Source organism: Hirundo rustica, chromosome 20 (assembly GCF_015227805.2).
Source record: "Hirundo rustica isolate bHirRus1 chromosome 20, bHirRus1.pri.v3, whole genome shotgun sequence".
In the NCBI taxonomy this organism is placed as follows: domain Eukaryota; kingdom Metazoa; phylum Chordata; class Aves; order Passeriformes; family Hirundinidae; genus Hirundo; species Hirundo rustica.
This window is the reverse complement of record NC_053469.1, coordinates 3,754,943-3,771,559: the sequence shown is the minus strand read 5'-3', so window position 1 is coordinate 3,771,559 and position 16,617 is coordinate 3,754,943. Positions and strand designations below refer to the sequence as shown.

General features: G+C 43.6%; 2 protein-coding genes across 4 annotated transcripts; one reads left to right on the top strand and one right to left on the bottom strand.

The window, feature by feature from the left end:
* Positions 1 to 75: 75 nt before the first annotated feature.
* Positions 76 to 12,157, top strand: STKLD1 (serine/threonine kinase like domain containing 1). Of its 3 annotated transcripts, none has more exons than XM_040083041.2 (19): positions 76 to 187; positions 735 to 830; positions 1,284 to 1,328; positions 2,662 to 2,736; positions 3,331 to 3,435; positions 3,624 to 3,694; positions 4,144 to 4,259; positions 4,609 to 4,721; positions 4,819 to 4,979; positions 5,330 to 5,460; positions 6,097 to 6,180; positions 6,840 to 6,956; positions 7,487 to 7,621; positions 8,513 to 8,641; positions 9,438 to 9,575; positions 10,143 to 10,271; positions 10,539 to 10,676; positions 10,967 to 11,046; positions 11,869 to 12,157. In XM_040083041.2, exons 1-19 carry the CDS (start codon positions 173 to 175, stop codon positions 11,929 to 11,931), a joined length of 1,941 nt encoding a protein of 646 aa, XP_039938975.1. In that variant the 5' UTR covers positions 76 to 172; the 3' UTR covers positions 11,932 to 12,157. The 3 variants fall into 3 exon arrangements, with proteins under 3 accessions (XP_039938975.1, XP_039938976.1, XP_039938977.1); XM_040083042.2 differs by having other exon boundaries at positions 81 to 187; positions 8,555 to 8,641; XM_040083043.2 differs by having other exon boundaries at positions 84 to 187; positions 684 to 830.
* REXO4 (REX4 homolog, 3'-5' exonuclease) lies at positions 12,020 to 16,550 on the bottom strand. Its single transcript, XM_040083044.2, has 8 exons — positions 16,268 to 16,550; positions 15,440 to 15,798; positions 15,005 to 15,157; positions 14,324 to 14,517; positions 13,842 to 13,930; positions 13,540 to 13,614; positions 13,213 to 13,287; positions 12,020 to 12,612 (listed from the first exon to the last, which is right to left on the bottom strand). The coding sequence occupies exons 1-8, from the start codon at positions 16,460 to 16,462 to the stop codon at positions 12,511 to 12,513; spliced, it is 1,242 nt and encodes a 413-aa protein (XP_039938978.1). The 5' UTR covers positions 16,463 to 16,550; the 3' UTR covers positions 12,020 to 12,510.
* Positions 16,551 to 16,617: the final 67 nt, after the last annotated feature.

Sequence of the window (16,617 nt, the reverse complement as noted above, 5' to 3'; positions counted from 1 at the left end):
GCGCCGCCGCGCCGGCGCGCGGGGGGCGGGGCCTCCCCGCCGGGACACGCCTCCGACACGCCCCCGGCGCTCTTAAGGGGGCCGCGCCCCCGCCGGTGTGAGGGGGTGAGGCTCACGCCCTCAGGGCCTCTGCCTCGTAGTCCCGGCCGGGAGGCTGGGCTGTGTCCCCGCCATGGAAAAATATGAGGTGCTGCTGCCAGGCTCAAGCTCTCCCCGCCAACAAGCGGGCGGCTGCGGCTTTGTGGGGGTGTAGGTGGTGCTGGAGGGGTCTGTGTGGGGTACATGGCCCTGGGGAAAGGTCTGTGAGGCGAACAGGGACTGTGGGTACCTTTAGAACTTTGGGTACCTCAGCGTAAGTGACGCTGGGCGGGTTAAGTGATGCTGGAGGGGTTTGTGAGGGAATGGCCCTGGGGAATGCTGTGGGTACCCCTGGGAGCAGCACAACCATAGGAGGTGGGGGTTGAGTGGCCCTGAGGGGATTAGGTGGTCCTGGAGGGGGTGTGGATGGTCCTGGGGGTAATTTCAGCACAGGGAATGTCCTGAAGAGGAGGGAAGGGAAGGCCTGTGTCCCTACCAGGGGTTGGGGTGAAGGTGGGGATGTCCGTAGTCCTGCCATGGGGAGCTGGAGGTGGTCCCTGTGTGGAAGGTTTATCTGGAAAAGTGAAGAGGTTTTTTTGCCTCAGTCGTTCTGCCCTAGCTGAGCAGGTGCTCTGGGTGTGTCCTGTGGCCGGCAGGTGCTGGAGCAGCTCCAGCCCGGGGCACTGGGCACAATGCTGACAGCTCAGCTGGAAACAGACGGGGGTGCCCAGAAGAAATTTGCAATAAAGCAGGTGAGCCGGTGGTTGTTATGAAAACAACATGTTTGTTGTCTCCAGAGGCACCATGACAGTATCAGGAGACCCATGCTGGGCAGCTCAGCTGCTTGGTGAGGGTGGGCTTGCTCTTTACTCTGCTGCTTTTTGGGAAAATAGGAGATTTAGATCAGCTTGCTGGAATGTTGAGGCACAAAGTGCAGAAAGGGCAGCAGCCTAGCTAGGTGCCCTCTGTGTTCTCACCTCAGCTCACTGCTGCCCTGATACTGCAGAAGCACTGTCTGTCACACGTGTATTTTCAGCTCTGTTTTACCCATCTCCTGACACCAAAACTGCCCCAAACGTTGGAGATTTGACCTAACATTGAAAATTTATGTAATTTGCAGTCCAGTCACCTCGATAAGAGTGTTCTGGCTCGAAGCTCCCCAGTGTTTCTGTTACAGTCTTATCCCTGTCTTTTGTTTGGTGCAGGTGGAATGCATTGACCAACACCAAGCAAATGTGGCCTTGAAGGAGGTATTGGTTCAGTCTTTTCTTTACTACTTTGCTTACAAAGACCAAAGTCTTGATAGAACCAAGTCTCTTATCTACAAGGATTAGCTGAGTAAATAATAAGTAAATAATCAGGTAGGGCTGTTTGTGGGGTGTGCTCTCTGCCCTCTGCTTGGGCTCAGGCCAGGATTTTGTATTAATTGTTCTTATTTTTGGATATGTAAATTCAAATGGACAGCTCTTCTCAGAGGATAGTCCTTTCTCAGAATTGCAGAGTTTTTTCCTTGTTTTGTGAAGCCGAAGAACAAAACTCATCCTTTTGGCCTTTAAGCTGAAGGAGAACCTTGGTGTGTTTGTAGTTTATTATTAATAATTGATGTCTAGATAACACATTTAATGATATGGTCATTTCTCAGAGTTGGACTTTTTAATGTGAATGATTTTCTCCCTTTGTTGTACTTTTTTTTTTTTTTGTGTTTGTGTGTGTGTGTGTGTGTGTGCAAACTTGTTGCAGTGCCTTGAGTTAGAAGCATCAGAAACACTCTTAAAATACCAAAAATGGTTTTGATAAAATATATGGAATAGCATATGATGGATGAGTCTCCCAGTGCCCAGTATGCACAGCATCTGGAGTTGGAAAAGAAGGAGAGTAAATGTCTGTGCAGATGTTTTATCCTGGTCAGAGAGGTGACCTCTTTCTGTACCAAATATGGCATTACCAGTAAAACTTGATCCAATTTTTCTGTTGAAATAAAGTTTGAAATACATCTATTAAAATAAATGCCTGGCTCTTTTTAGTTTTTCTGTTGTGCCTGCACAGCCACAAACACAACTATAGGAGAGTAACCTGAATTCTTTTTATCTTCCACATAATCAGCAAATTTGCTGAAGTGATTAGGATTTGTTAGAGCCCTGCACTGAAACCACCCTCAAGGAGATAAAAATCTCTCGTGCCATTATATTTGCTGAGGTTCAAGCTTGCATGGAGGTTACAGGAAATAATGGCTGCACTTGAAACATCATCCTAATTTATATTCTAAAAAATGTTTTCAGGTTTGAACGTTAGGAACTGAAGAAGGGGGTGGTTCACACTTCATCTCCCTGTGGATGAGTTTATGGCTTTGAATCTCATAAGGCTGTTGCAGCACTGAGTAGAGTCTGGGTGAAATATTTCCCTTCTTTCCACATTTATGTATGCAAATATTTAACAGATCAGGCACTTTGGAAGGGTTTGATCAGAAATGTGACAAGAACAAGTGAGGAGCTGGCTTTGGGTGTCGCTTAGGGTCCTGTTAAAGGGAAGGACAGTGTAGCTGTAGAAAGCTGTCTCTATTTTAATCTTCTTTGTTCCATGCAGGCAATGGATTTGCTAAAACTCCGCCATTCTAACATCTGTACTTACAAGGAATTTTTTGTGACTTGGAGTAACGAGGTGAGAATGGAACAGGATTAATTATGTGTGGTTTATGCTCTAGGCACTGAGCATATTCACAGATTGAAATTTGGGGTCATTGTGGTGAAATGCTAAAAAAGAAAGTTTTTTGGTTTGAAACAAGCCTGTTTTTTTTTTTTTTTGGCCCCTGAATGCACACACTAGAAAGCTGTGAATATGTATGGATTGGAGTCCATCACATGGCAGAGTCTGATGGGAATTAGTGTGCAAGTCTGATTTTCATGCCTGCATGAAAACCCTTATATAGGGGACCATAAGAAGCTGAAAGCCCTGATGTACTTATTTGCAGATTTTCTTCAGTGCTTGGACAGGATCTTTGATGATTTTTATGGATATTTAATTGATTTGAATCATCCTATACAACTTCAGATAAGATGCTTGATAGTGGTGGTTTATTTGCTAAAACAAATGAGCATGCTGTATTTTTAATGAAAGAAATTAAATATTGTCTCTTCTGTGGGAGAACAATCATCTCAGAACCCTTTTGTACTGTGAGCATCACACCCACCAGTTTGGCTTTGTCTTTCTTACCTGCAAACAGTTCAGCAGTTATGGTGCAATGTTTTATTGCAGGTCCCGTCTCTGTTCCTCTGCCTGGTGATGCAGCACTCAGGCCAAGGAGATCTTTCAGCTCTAATCGAGGAGAAGAGGCAGAAGTCAGAAAAGATAAGAGACACGGTAAAAAGGACAGAAGAGGCACCTGTTTGAATTAAGGGACTTGTTACCTTTATGGTCTTCCTTCTTTGTAAAAATCCTCCCTAAAGCCTTCAAAGCACAGGAGGGTGGTTTTGGAAACTCACTTCTGAAAGATATTTGAAAGTTATACTCTGTTTGTGCTACACTTTCGTGTCTTTTTCCCTCCACAGGTGGTTGAGAAGTTCCTAGGACAGATGGTGGATGCTTTGTTTTACATACACAAACAAAATATTTGGCACAGGTGAGCAGAGATCTCATTCTGTTTGTCTGACAAGCCCAAGTTCTTTGCAGTGTTGGCAGGGAATTTTACTCTTCCAAAGGAGAAGTCTGGGGTAGAAATTCCAGAGTTTAGATTAGTTGGTTTTGACTTCCAAAGTTACCTGTGGACAAAGTTTGTGTATCTGAATAAGAGGCAACCCTTGCATTCCCTGCTCAGATCTATTTGTGTCCCAAGCACAATTTTTTAAGCATTTAGAGAGGAAAATAATTGCATTTTGGTTGATTATCACTTGTATATTAAAACAAACAAACCAAAGCAACAAAATAAAAAATATCCAAACCAATTTCCCCCTCAAAAAACCACTACAAAAACCAACCCAACCCTTCTGAGGGCTAAAGATGCGGGAAATCTGTAATTATATGTCATTAGACTCTAATTTCACAGGCTGACAGAAAATCTTTGTGTTGCAGAAATGTCAAGCCATCAAACATCCTTGTGACCAGTGAAACATCCTTCATGCTGAGTGACTTCAGTACTGAAACACTTATGAAAGATGAGCTGAAATGGAAAATAAGAGTGGAAGAAGGTAGATGTTTGTTTTGCTATTGTTTCTTTCCTACTGTATTTTTAAATTATTTCTGTTGTGGTGGATATTTTTAGAGTTCAGAGAAAAATTAGGAAAGAGGGGAAAGTTCTCTTCACTCTCCTTCCTCTGCATTAAACTATTTGTCTTCTAAATAGGATTTCCATTGGCAGTTGTCTGCAGCGTTCATTGTGTTCATGAGTGAAAAATGTAGATATGTGTGTGAGTTTCTGCAATCAATACTGTTGGAAACCTTTTAGCTTTGTCCTAAGGAGCATCTTAGAAAAATGTTCATTAGTTTTACAGTGTTTTGTGGTTTTTGGAAGCGCAATGTCACCACATCTTTCTACAGAAAGCAAGTCTTGGATGGCTCCAGAAACATTTGGATTTTCTTTCACTGAGAAATCTGACATCTGGTCTCTGGGCTGTGTCCTCCTTGATATGATGAGCTGCTTTGTTCTCAATGTGTGTAAGAGTGATTTATTAGGGATTTAAAGGGTGCTGGGCTCTTCAGGATCTCTCTTGAGTGTGTGAGGGCTCTCTGACACTGTGCTCTTCCCAGGCAGAAGAGAGAAATTCCTTACTGCAAGAAATCAGAGGGGGCAGCAGCTGCCTTGAGCGAGTCCTGCCCCTGATGCAGGATGGAGAAAGCAGCTATTTGCCTTTCTTTCCAATTTTATTGATGATGCTACAGGTTGAGCCCAGCATGAGGCCCACAGCAAGGTGAGTTCTGGCTGCCTTCCCTGGATTTATTTGGTCCTAAACCACTCCTACCTCCACAGATTGGGAATGTTAACTGCTCTTGGAAAGGGTTGAGTTCATATTGCTTATCCTCTAGCCTCAGCAATTTGAGTTATTAAAAACTCAATGTTCATTCAGAGTGGACACTGAGATGCACAGGTGTCCCTTTATGAATTCATGTTATATACAATTTTATGAGCCTGAATTTGGCGCCTAAGCATAGCTTGTGCAATATGAGCTCTTTCTTGAGCTGTTTTGAAGTAAATTGTTTAAGTTCTGTCAAAAATAATCTAGTCTAGAAGTAATACTACATTTGTCTCTTGAAATTCCAGGGATCTGGTTGCTGTTCCATTTGTTAGGAAATGCCTGACTTCTGCTGGTGACACCTCCATAAAACTGAAGAAGTCTCTGTCTCCCATAATAATAGATCTGGTCTTTCAGGGAGGAGTTGAAAATGTTCTAGGTAAAAAGGAGAATAAGATTTACATACAGGTGATTTTCATAGGAAATAGACTCTTCCATTCAGGATGTATTCTACTTGGAAATAAATTCTTGGACATTTAATTTGCCTGAAATAAATTGGGATACTCTTTGGAGCAAGGATAACTATGCAGCTTCTTTCTAAATTCTGAAGATTCTTAGCCATTCCTACTGCAAATGTTAAACACAGACAGAGGTCATCCCTCAGAAAATTCGGGAGCTCCACTTACTTTGTTTGCATTGTAACATCTTTGCTAATTTATGCCACAAAGGATCTGCTCTGTTATTTTCCTTCTAAGTGAGGAAGATGTTATTTTAATCTGAAAAATCTATTGGAATAATGCATTTAAAGCTCCTATTCCTGCTCTGATTTAATATTCCAACAGGTTCCCAAATATATATATATATATATAAAATATCAAATACGTTGTGATTCATAACACTCTGTAATATTGAAATGTTTAATGAGTTGGGGGGAAAAGCTTTTCTCTTTTCAACAATCCCAAATTTTGTTATTTTCATTCATATGGATTCACATCTTACACGAAACAGAGACAATTTGAGTGCTTTGTGTAAGTGCTTGTGTGGAATGGTTGGAAGAGCTTCCTTGGTTTCTCAGAATTCATGCAGGCTTCCTGGGATATTGAAGAAGTCCAGACTAAAGGCATTCAGCAACTTGCCAGCTTTGTAAAGGATAAAAGTGGTAAGGCACTATTGGATTGGTTTATTTATTGATTCTGCTCCTACCATACATTTTGAGACAATAGGAAGAGGAAAACATTCAAAATATCCATAAATGAGAATGAAATTGCTTTCTCCAGACCAGTAGCTGATGGGATTGTGCCAGTACTTGCTCTGTGCATGCTTTTGTTAACCAGCAGAGGGGTTTTACTGCATAAGAAAAATGGGCACTGGGGGAAAAAAAACCCCAAAACCCTGTGATATTTGAATTGCTGACAAACTGACATTTGAGCAAGGTAATTTCCACCAGTCCTGGGGTGGCTTGGGGTAATTTCTGGGGCCGCAAGGCTGGCAGAGCAAAAGGGAGCTACACGTGGCTAATTCCTGTGTGTCTGGTAAAGCTGTGAGGGTGAAAGCTGTGTATTTTCTCCCAGAAACTGCACATTTTTCAAAAGCTTTCAGGTCAAGGTTAATAATTCAAAGCACTGTGTTAAGTCAGTTATAAAATGCTCTGTCCTTTGACAGCATTTTACTGCTGGCATTGGCTTACGATGTTAAAACTCAGGGTTATTCTTAGCTGTAATTGATAGGAGACATTTCCCACACAGGTTAAAACAATCCACTTTGTTTTGTTCTCTTTGATTGGAGAACCTTTTCTCAGAAGATTTCTTTCCCCCACAGCATTCCCCTACCTGCTAACATGCACAGAAGTGATTGCTCTTGCCATGAGGACTCACACAGATTCTCTGGAGTTACAAGTGGAAGGCTGCACTTTATTGCTTGAAATTCTTAGCCAAGGTACAATTTTAAGATTTCCTCCTTCTGCTGGGTCTTGTAAAGATTGCTGAACTCATTATCTGCTCCATTAACAATGTTAGGGGATGGATTTAAAGAACTAAAGGAAGTTAAGCAGCTTACTGAATTCTCATGGCCTTCCTTCAGGACTGGCATACAGGAATTCAGTGTTAAGGGTTAAATGTAGGTGCCATGTTTGTTTTCATGTCATGCAGAGTGTTGCTAGAGAGCATAAATAAGACTCATATTTTTTGGTGTTTAAATTTTAAACCATAAAAGTGGTTTGGGGTCTTTTGTGTGGTCCCTGCTGTCACTTTAATGGCAATTTACCCCAAAACCACCTGATGATGTGAGCTTAAAAATACTAAGAATTGAGTTTGAGCAAATGAAAGTTTAAAGTAGCTTTTGCTTATTTGATGTGATGAGGTGCTGTTAATTGAATGTTTTGATATGCTGATTGCAGGGCAAGGGGGGGTCAGATTTCATTCAAAACCACTGAAATCTTTGTTCTATTCCCATGTTTGTGGCGACAGCTCTGGAGCAGGGGGTGATGATGGCCCTGGATGAGAGTGTGGCCAGCTGCCTGTTACACACTGTGAGAAAACATTCTGAAAATGAAGAGTTCCTTTCAATGCTCTGCACGTTATTGATGATGGTTTCAGCCAGTGGTGGGTCACCTTGCTCGTTCTTAGGGGAATATTAATTTACTTTTACTTTCTGAAACAAGTCCAAGATACAATGCAGAACTTGTGACTGCACAGAGAGGTGTGGATGTCTGTGGGTAATTATTAATTTAATAGTGGTAATACTGGTAAGATTGACCAGATATTGATAACACCCCTGAAAGTTTAAGATACAAAGTTGAGGCTTCAGGGATTTACAGGACCATTGTAATAGATACAATTCTCTATTTCCTCTTTGTTTGGAAACAAGTACAAACTGCAAATAGTAGTGCTTGAGAAAATGAGGGCATAGAACCTGAATTCTATTTTGGATTGTGCCATGATGAATTGAAACTATTCTCCCTAACTTCTCTGCTTTGTTTTCTTTTTTCTTGAACTTGTAATTGCTAAATATTTATAGTATTTCTAAATATTTTCCTTGTTTTTCAGTGTCAGTTTGACAGTCATCAGGCTGTTTTTAGAAATGGTTACAGTAGGATTTAGCAGCAAGGGGGAAGTTTTCAAAAAAATTATTACAAAGAGTCACGTCTAAGACCAAACTATTTTTATCCGGTTTCCTAATTCTGAAGTTTAGTTTGAATCGTTAAAATGGAAACAGGTGAAAAGTTGTAATTTACACCCTCTCAGTTCCTTTCCTGCTCTGTGAATTCCAAGTCTATGAGGAAGAAGGATGGCCAGGCATCCATTTGAAAGGATCTGCTGTGTTAAGTGCATCTTGTTAAAGAATTCGGTCTGTTCTCTTGCTTCCTTTTGTCCAGCTGATGGGCTCATGTTACCGGTCTGTAATCTCAGTTTAAACACGGTTAGCGCTGCCCGTTTCCAGGCCAGGGAGTGGGACAAAAATACCAGATTCTATAGAATTTCTGTGGTTTTCAGAAGTAGCTGCGGAGAACCTAAGGAAAGTTGGAATCATTCCAGACCTCCTGTTAATTTTAAGACGTTTTCTTCATAATGACAAGATCTGCTTCTCTTGCTGTGCCGTTCTGTGGAGCTTGGCTGTGAGTGGTAAGTAGAACACAGCGAGTATTGTGCCTGCACTCATGTGACCGAAGGGCAGCAGGTATTGAGCCTAATTGAGTTCAGACATTCCTGTCGCTGGGATTGGATTTTCTCCCATTCTTGTTCCAGGGAGCTGGAATGAGATGGTCTTTAAGATTCCTTCCAACCCAGATCAATCTGATTCTGTGATTCCACAGCACTGCTACGATCATTGTGATCCAGAGTTAAATTAGATAAAAATGAAAATTAATGCAGAGTTTTTTAGCAACAAGATGTGAAATTGGAGCCGTTCAGGCCAAGATGTGACCTGATTTTATATTTACTGATTTGTTTCTGTGACGTGTTCCTGTAGAGGTGTGTGGTGTTCTGATCATCACAGAAGGCTGGGAGCACAGATTGTGCTCTGTTGCACTTGGTGTGTTTTATTCCCTCTGTGCAGCAAATTACCCGTTGGATTTATGGGACAGCTGAATCTCCGTCCTGCAGCCCGGATTCTGTCAAAACTGTGGTTATTTCTGGAGGTTTCTTGCTGTGATCCCTATGCATAATTTAAATGACAAAGAACACTAGTTCCTGCAGAAGTTCAGCTTTCTCCAATAAACAGAATTATTTATTAGTGCTGTAGCACTTGGTTTGATTCTGTACATTTTTGATTCCTTCCCTCTGCTGCCCTCCAGGACTAAAACAATGCTGCATTATTCCAATGCCAACACCCATTAAGGTTTTACTGATAGGATTTGACACAGAATGATATCATTACTTCATTAAATAACTCTGCCTGGTGCATTTCCTTTCTGTTAAGGTAATTCAGAGAACAATGCAGACCAAGCAGTGCTGGAAAGTGCCCTCCCTGTCACCTCTGCAGTGCTTCAGGAGCACCTCCAGAACGGAGCCGTGGCAGAGTCAGCCTGCTCAGCTCTGTGGGCACTGGCACTCCAAGGTGTGTTCCCACCTCCCTGTCCCTTGGCATGGAGAAGGCTGGCATGTCTGTGTGTCCCTGGTGATCCTGCAATCCAGGCTGCCTGGCTGGAGCAGGCTCTGCAGATGGCAGCAGAGTTAGGAACTCGCATCCTCTCTTGGCCGCTCTTCCCTGCGCTCCGTGACTCCCTAATGAAGCCATTTTTGTTGAGCTGCAGCAATTAAAGCACCAGATACTGCTAATGGGGACTCCATTGGTGGGCAGCTAATTTGCTTGGTTGATTTGGAACAGTATTTTGTGTTAAAAAAGAAATAATCTCTTTCATTATCATTTGCACTAAGGAGCCCATCCTTGCAGTACTACTCGGCCTTAATTCTTTCTCATTTCTCAAATGTGAAAAGAATGTTTTCACATTTACCTACTGCCTGCCCCTGTGCCATCATTTCACTGGGAAAAGCTAAGCTCAGCAATCTCATTTCTATTCCCCATCAGCAGAATAAGTTGAATATTCAGGACTCTTTATTCTTTTGGCCTGGAGGATATTGAAATTTTGGGCTTTCCTGTGTGTTTTGTTTATTTTCTTTAAAGGTTGTTTAAGTGACAGTGACTATGAGCCCACAGCAGCACTTTTGCTGGATGCAGTCAGGATGAACCCAGAAAGAGCAGTGCTGGTGAAGAATGGCTGCCTGGCATTAGCCAGCCTTGTGAGGCTCTCAGGTAACAGTTCTGCTTTCATTGATTACCAATCAGCTCCATCAACATGAAAACAATCATTACAATCACTTCTGCCGTGCGTGACAGCGTCACCCGCATATCTGGTCTTCTACTTGTTCCCAAATATGCTTCAGAATAGCTTTTAGGAAGACTGAAAAGAATGGGCACAGCTTCCTGAAAACGTGAGGTGTGCCAGCTGGTGAGGGGATGGGAAGCAGATCCTGCAGTCTGCAGCTGCAATGAGCCCAGCAGGGTTTGCATTCCTTGCAGAAACTGCAGCTTTGGCAATTCTGCTGGACTCCAAAGGCAGTGGAGTAGAGCTGATCGAAGATGAGTATCACCTTCACCTCGATGAGCCAGCGGTGGCAGAAGCTCTGTGCCTGCTGATGAACGAGATGGTTCAGTATGGTGAGATGGCTGCTGCTGTCACTTTTGAGTCTCCTCCTCTCTCCCACCCCCAAAATTAATAAAACCACAACAGCAGCTCTCAGGAAGGACTGACTTTTGTGTCTGAGAAAGTTCCAATTCATCCTCCTGAGAATTCACTCCACTTGTTCCAAACAAATGCCACCCTGATGGTAAAACATTTTAACTTCATCTTATCTTGACTCCTCCTCTGTCCTCTCCCCGTGCCTTCAGCTCCTGCTCCACTGGCAGTCGTGCTATGACCATAAATTTCCTTTTCATTTTCACTGCAGATGAGGTTATGCTGGCTATGAGGTCCCATAAAATGGAAAAGCTGCTGTCTGAAATAAAACTCCAGTTTCCATTTAGCACGGTATGGAGAAATCTCTGTGATAATAAAGTATATCAGTATATTATTCCTGGGGGAGGGATTTGATCATGGTGCAGAAATTTAGAGAATTAGCTGCATGTGGAGTGAGGATTGAGTTTGTAAGGATTGTTCTAACTACTGGGAATGAAAGTTGTTTTTCTTCTTGTTGTTGATGCTGAAATTTTAAAAACTTATGTTCTGTTCTCCTGCAACATTACATTAATTTACTACAGTCCTCATGCTAAACCAGGCTAAAGTTCACAAGAATGAAGCCATAAGTACACTATATCCAATTTATTTTTGGTTTGTAAGTGGCATAGTTAACAAACAAATAAAAAACCCAACAAAAACTTTCTGACAGTTTGTGGGAAGATTTAACTTATATTAAATTTCACCAAGTAGTCACACTGGAAAAAAAAGGAAAAAAACAGCAGAGTTATCAGAGCTATTCAATGTGTTACACTAATATTTCTTTTGCAATGGCTTGCTGGCAAGAAATCAATAATTAGGTTTGTTCATCAAGCCAATAAAACTGGTTAGTCTTAATTTTGCTGGTTTTAGTTATGTATTTAGAGAATTGTTTTCAGAAACATTTACAAACTGTTCTGCAGGCATTGCCTGCACACTGAATGAACACTGCAGCCACAAGGTAGCGTGGAAAAAAATCATCACAGAAGGGGAGAAAGCTCCCTCTCCTGTTGTAACAACAGCAGCCACTTCAAAGTCCCACATTAGACATATTTTTTTTATTAATAAATGAATTCAAAAATAAGTGGAGCAACAAGGTGAGATCTTCTGTTTGACACTTCTCACATTTCCCTCCAGGAGATTCAGACCCTGGTGGGTGCAACACTTTTGAAACTGAGGAAGGAAAAACGCTTTGTCTAAGAGCAAGACTTGGCCACTGCTGGATACAAAAGCCTGGATCCTCCCTTAGAAGATTCTTGCACCAGAAAAAAGAATATTGGGCTATTAATAATATATAAACAGGTATTTATTGCTGGTTTCGGTACCACAACAGTGTAATTAACAGCAATAATTAACAATTTACCTTGTAGTGGCCCTCGACATACTTGAAATAAAGATTTTAATCCTCTGAGTTTTGACAAAGCAATGACAGTTCTTTCCTTCATAATTTTTTTTTATCATAATTTTTTTTTTTGAACTTATTCAGTGTCTATTTCCATTGAAGAAATTTAACTGAGGAAGTTCTTCCACCTGCATTTATTACAAAGCCTTTTTCACAAAGGTTGTTTGAACACAGCAGCAGGCATCAGGCACAGGGACGCTCCACAGGGATCCCAGCGGCTTTCTTGGGTAGCAGCATTCCTGTGCTTCCAGGTTATTGGACCATTGTCTTTGGATTGATTTTATGAAGTAGCTGCTGTCAGTTCTGACTTATCTCTAAATTTGGAATGTGACATCAAACCAGCAACTTCTGCAAATGAAAGATTCTACCCCATGTTTTTAAGTTTTACAATTTTTGTTGTGAGCTTTGTTTTTAACAGCAGCTTCCCATTTCTTTTTCTCCAAGGTGTAAAGTCTCATAGCTGCTTGTGCATCCTGGATCTGAAAGAGAACAGACCAGACAGGGACATGAGATAATAAGCAGCTAAATCTTCCATCATTTTAATCCGTCCTTCCAATTAACATTTCATGATCTCTTTTTACATTTAGGCTCTGTGCCTACTGAAAGGGATAAACGGTGCATTTAGAATCCAGGGCCCAGCACAAGGCTCTGTATTTCTGGTTGTTACTTGGAAAGTCATAATGACAAAATTCTCTTGATACAGGATCTATGAGCTCCCCTCCCAGTTTTGCTTCCCCAGTTCATTCCTCTTTTCCATCCTCCTGCCCACTGAAATAAAGGATCTGCTGAGGTTCAGCTGTAGCCTCTCCCACTGTTTATCCATTCTGCAGAATGCTGCTTTCAGGGTAAACAGATCTGGATCATTACCTTTCCCCATGGGAATTTTAAAATAACAAGAATTCAGAGTTAAGAGCTGACTTGTGCAAGAGTTGTTTATGAAATGGGAAACAGTGAGCAAGCTTAGATGACAATGTCACTGCTGCTGTCCAAGCAGAGCTTGCTGAGTTTCACTGAGATGAAGGCACAGATCCTGGACTGAGCCCAGAACCCAGAGCTGCATGTTCTGAGGAGGTACCTACCGAGCAGTGCTCTGCTGTCTGCACCTGAACATTGAGCAGCCTCTCACAGAGCAGCTTCAGGGATGGCCTGGAACTCTAGAGACAGAAAAAGATCATAAACCACGCTGTCTCACAGGGCTTGAAATAACAGAGATGGGTGCATCTATCAAAACGTTATATTCCTCAAAGAACAGCACATCTTAGCCTCTGCTGGTGAAATATCAGGAGGAATTAGTGAATGATGAGAGTTGTGTGTGCAGAGGTAGGAAAGAAGGAACAGGGTCAGGTCAAAGCAAGCACAGCAGCTCTGGAGTGTGTTAACTGAGCACCTTCCCAGCAGTGTCTTACCTTGACTCTCTGTTTGAAAGGTTTGTATCTCTGTGTGTCCCTCATCTTTTTCTGGGGATGATCAAGAAGTAGGACCTAGAAGAAATGACATTTTCAGTCTAAAATGTGTTATTGCATGAAACGTTACAGAGCTGGATGTGCAGCTGCCTGTTGTTTCCTCCCATCCACTGTAAGAGAAACTTTAAACCCAGGAAAGGACAAGACCCAGGTCACACACCCAAGGGCTGCACTCCAGTTTCCAGGAGTTCAGCTGTGTTCCCTTGATCCACAGTGAGGTGTTAGAAATTTAATTTGCAGTGTACCTTTAGATCATTCTGTAAGGCATGGCCAACTAAAATCCTTCCCTTCAGGATCTCAGCCACTTCCTTCTGAACCGTTTTAAAGTCTTCACCTAAAAATGGCACACAAGGAAACACATTCCATGAGCAAACACTGCATCTTTTCTGGGAAGCAGCTGTATCTTTGGGACTGTAGTTGTTGTACAGTGCACTGAGTCCCTGCTTGCCAGAAGACAGAGAATTCCATAAAGAGCACAGCACGAAAAGGAAATGATTTTTTTTTTTTAATACCATATTTCACCACTTAATTCCTTCAAGGGTCTTAGTGATCACTGTATAAAAGCACTTCTTCCCACAATTTTTCTTAGCATTAAGTTTAACTTAAATCTCAGCATTTTGTTTTCCCAGATTAGGTCTCAAACTGTTCAAAGCTCAGCCAATGGCGCTTTTGTGACAACCCACTGAATTCTCCCTCTAAAAATCCTTCTGGGGGAAACCCCTGGTACCTGTGTTTATGTTCTGAGGCCGTATGCCACTGACAGCTGTCCTGTAGTCTGTCACCTTCTCCGTGGGCTTGACATACTTGTCATAAACGCACTTCCCAAACTGGTTGACGATGGACACCCGAGCCAGGATGCTGTCCTCGCCCTTGGGGCCCACCCCCACCATCTCACAGTCCATGGCCACGGCTCTGGTCAGCCTGAAAGGCAAAGGGACAGCTTGGGGACAGCCTGGGGACAGCTCTGCAGCGCCCAGGTGGAGCTGACAAGGTTCACACCTCTGTTGATGTGAACAGGGCCTCTATAAAAAGGCAAAGTGTAACAGTGTGCAGTGCTGTCACTCTGCTGTTCATAAAGAGGGAAAAGAAAGTAGGTCAGTATGTGAAGAACACAGGGTACTGGGAATGTTCCCAGTGCAGCTTCTGCTTAATCCAAATGAGGCCACACCGAGTATCCCAACAGAGGCGCTCCTTTTTGTCTTTAAGGGTGCCAGGCAGCATCAGCTAAGAGGTGCAGGGCACCAAAACTTTGATTTTTGATTCAGGCACCGAGTGGAAATGTAACTAAATTTCGCAATAATCCATCTCTCCCAGCAGCAGATGCACAGAGATGTCAGCTCACCGTGCGGATCAGTTCTGATCAGCCTGATATCGCTGATGCCATCCTTCCCCCTGGAATGTCACTCACCCATCAAAAGCCTTTTCCTTAACCAGCACCTTCTCCACAGACTGGGCTTGCTCTGTTTCAAGTCCCAGGTTCTTTCTGGCAATTTTTGCTGCTTCAGGTCCTATTGCAGCTTCAATATCTTTTGGATCAACGTCATCAAACCAGATGTCAGCCCTGGGAAGAACAGATTTAATTACATTTCACAGCCTCAAAGCAATCTGGTCTCTGTTGTACAAAAAGTGTGTTTACTTTTCAAACCAAGAGATAAACCTTGTGAAAATGAAATCTAAGACTGGCACCTCTGCAGGTTTCTCGCTGTGTCTGAGGAGTAGGTGAAAAATGTGTTTTATTTCTTTCAGAATTTAGCTACACTTTTCTAGACTGTTTTAAATGTACCTCTCTGTGCTCCTCCGAAAATAAATATTAACATCCAGGGCTAATGCCTGAAATACTCACTCTTTGGGCTGCTGCTCCACGTGTTCCTCAGCTTTCCTCCTCTTATGTTTCAGCTCATCCTTCTCCTTCACCACAATGCCATTTTTCTTTCTTTCTTTGCAGCCTTTCCCGTTGCTTTTGGTGCCATTTAAGCTCTTATTTGCTGTAACCCCCTTGGACTCTGGCTTGGCCAAAGGAGGACTGGCTTTAGCAGAGCCATTGTCCATTTTCTTTGTGGATTTGGCCTTTACCGCATTCCCATTCCCACTGACTGCTGGGACTTCTGGGCTTTTGGCTGCTTTGAGTGGCTGCTTCTTTTTGGCGTCTGTTTGACCCGTAGAGGTGGGCTTCTTGGAGTTATTTGCCTTTTGTTTCAGCAGCTAAAATAACATTAAAAAGAAAAAAAAAAGGCTAAAAAGATAAATGAAAAGAGCCTGGAAAAAGACAAGGCTTTAGAGTGACCTAATTGTGTCCTTCCAGTACCTAAAAAGACCCTTCAAGAAAGTGGGAGAGGGACTATTCACAAAAGCCTGGAGTGACAAGACAACGGGAACGAGTTCAGGGCTAGATGGGATATTGGGAAAAAATTCTTCCCTGTGAGGGTGGGCAGGCCCTGGCACAGTGTGCCCAGAGAAGCTGTGGCTGCCCCTGGATCCCTGGAAGTGCCCAAGGCTGGACTGGACGGGGCTCGGAGCATCCTGGGCCACTGGAAGCTGTCCCTGCCCTCGCTCCGAGCTGACTCCACCGTGGAGCTGCACTCAGGCGCCGCCAGCACGGCCCCGCTGCTTCCCTGTCCCAGCTCCCGGGGCTGTCCCCAGTGCCCCCACCGCATCCCCCGGCCCCCCTCACCTCCTGCAGCGCCTTCCAGTTGGAGGAGAACTCCTGGGGGTCGCGGGGGGGCCGCACAGCCGCCACGCCGGGGCCTTTGGACGCGGCCGCCGCTGCCCCGAGGGCCTTCCTCTTCTTCCTCTTCTTCTTGCTCTTCCCGCGGGCCGCGCCGCTCGGCGCCGCCGCCTGCGGCTCCGCAGGGCTCTGCTTGACCATGCGGGGGTCAGCGGGGTGGGAGCGGGAGCGGGACCGGGATCAGCGAGCCCCAACCGGGCCGGCGCTACCGCAGGGGGACCGGCACAGCGCCGCACCGCCCCGGCGGGGAACGCCGGTCCGCGCTTGGGTTCCGGGGAGGGAGGGGGGTGGTTCCG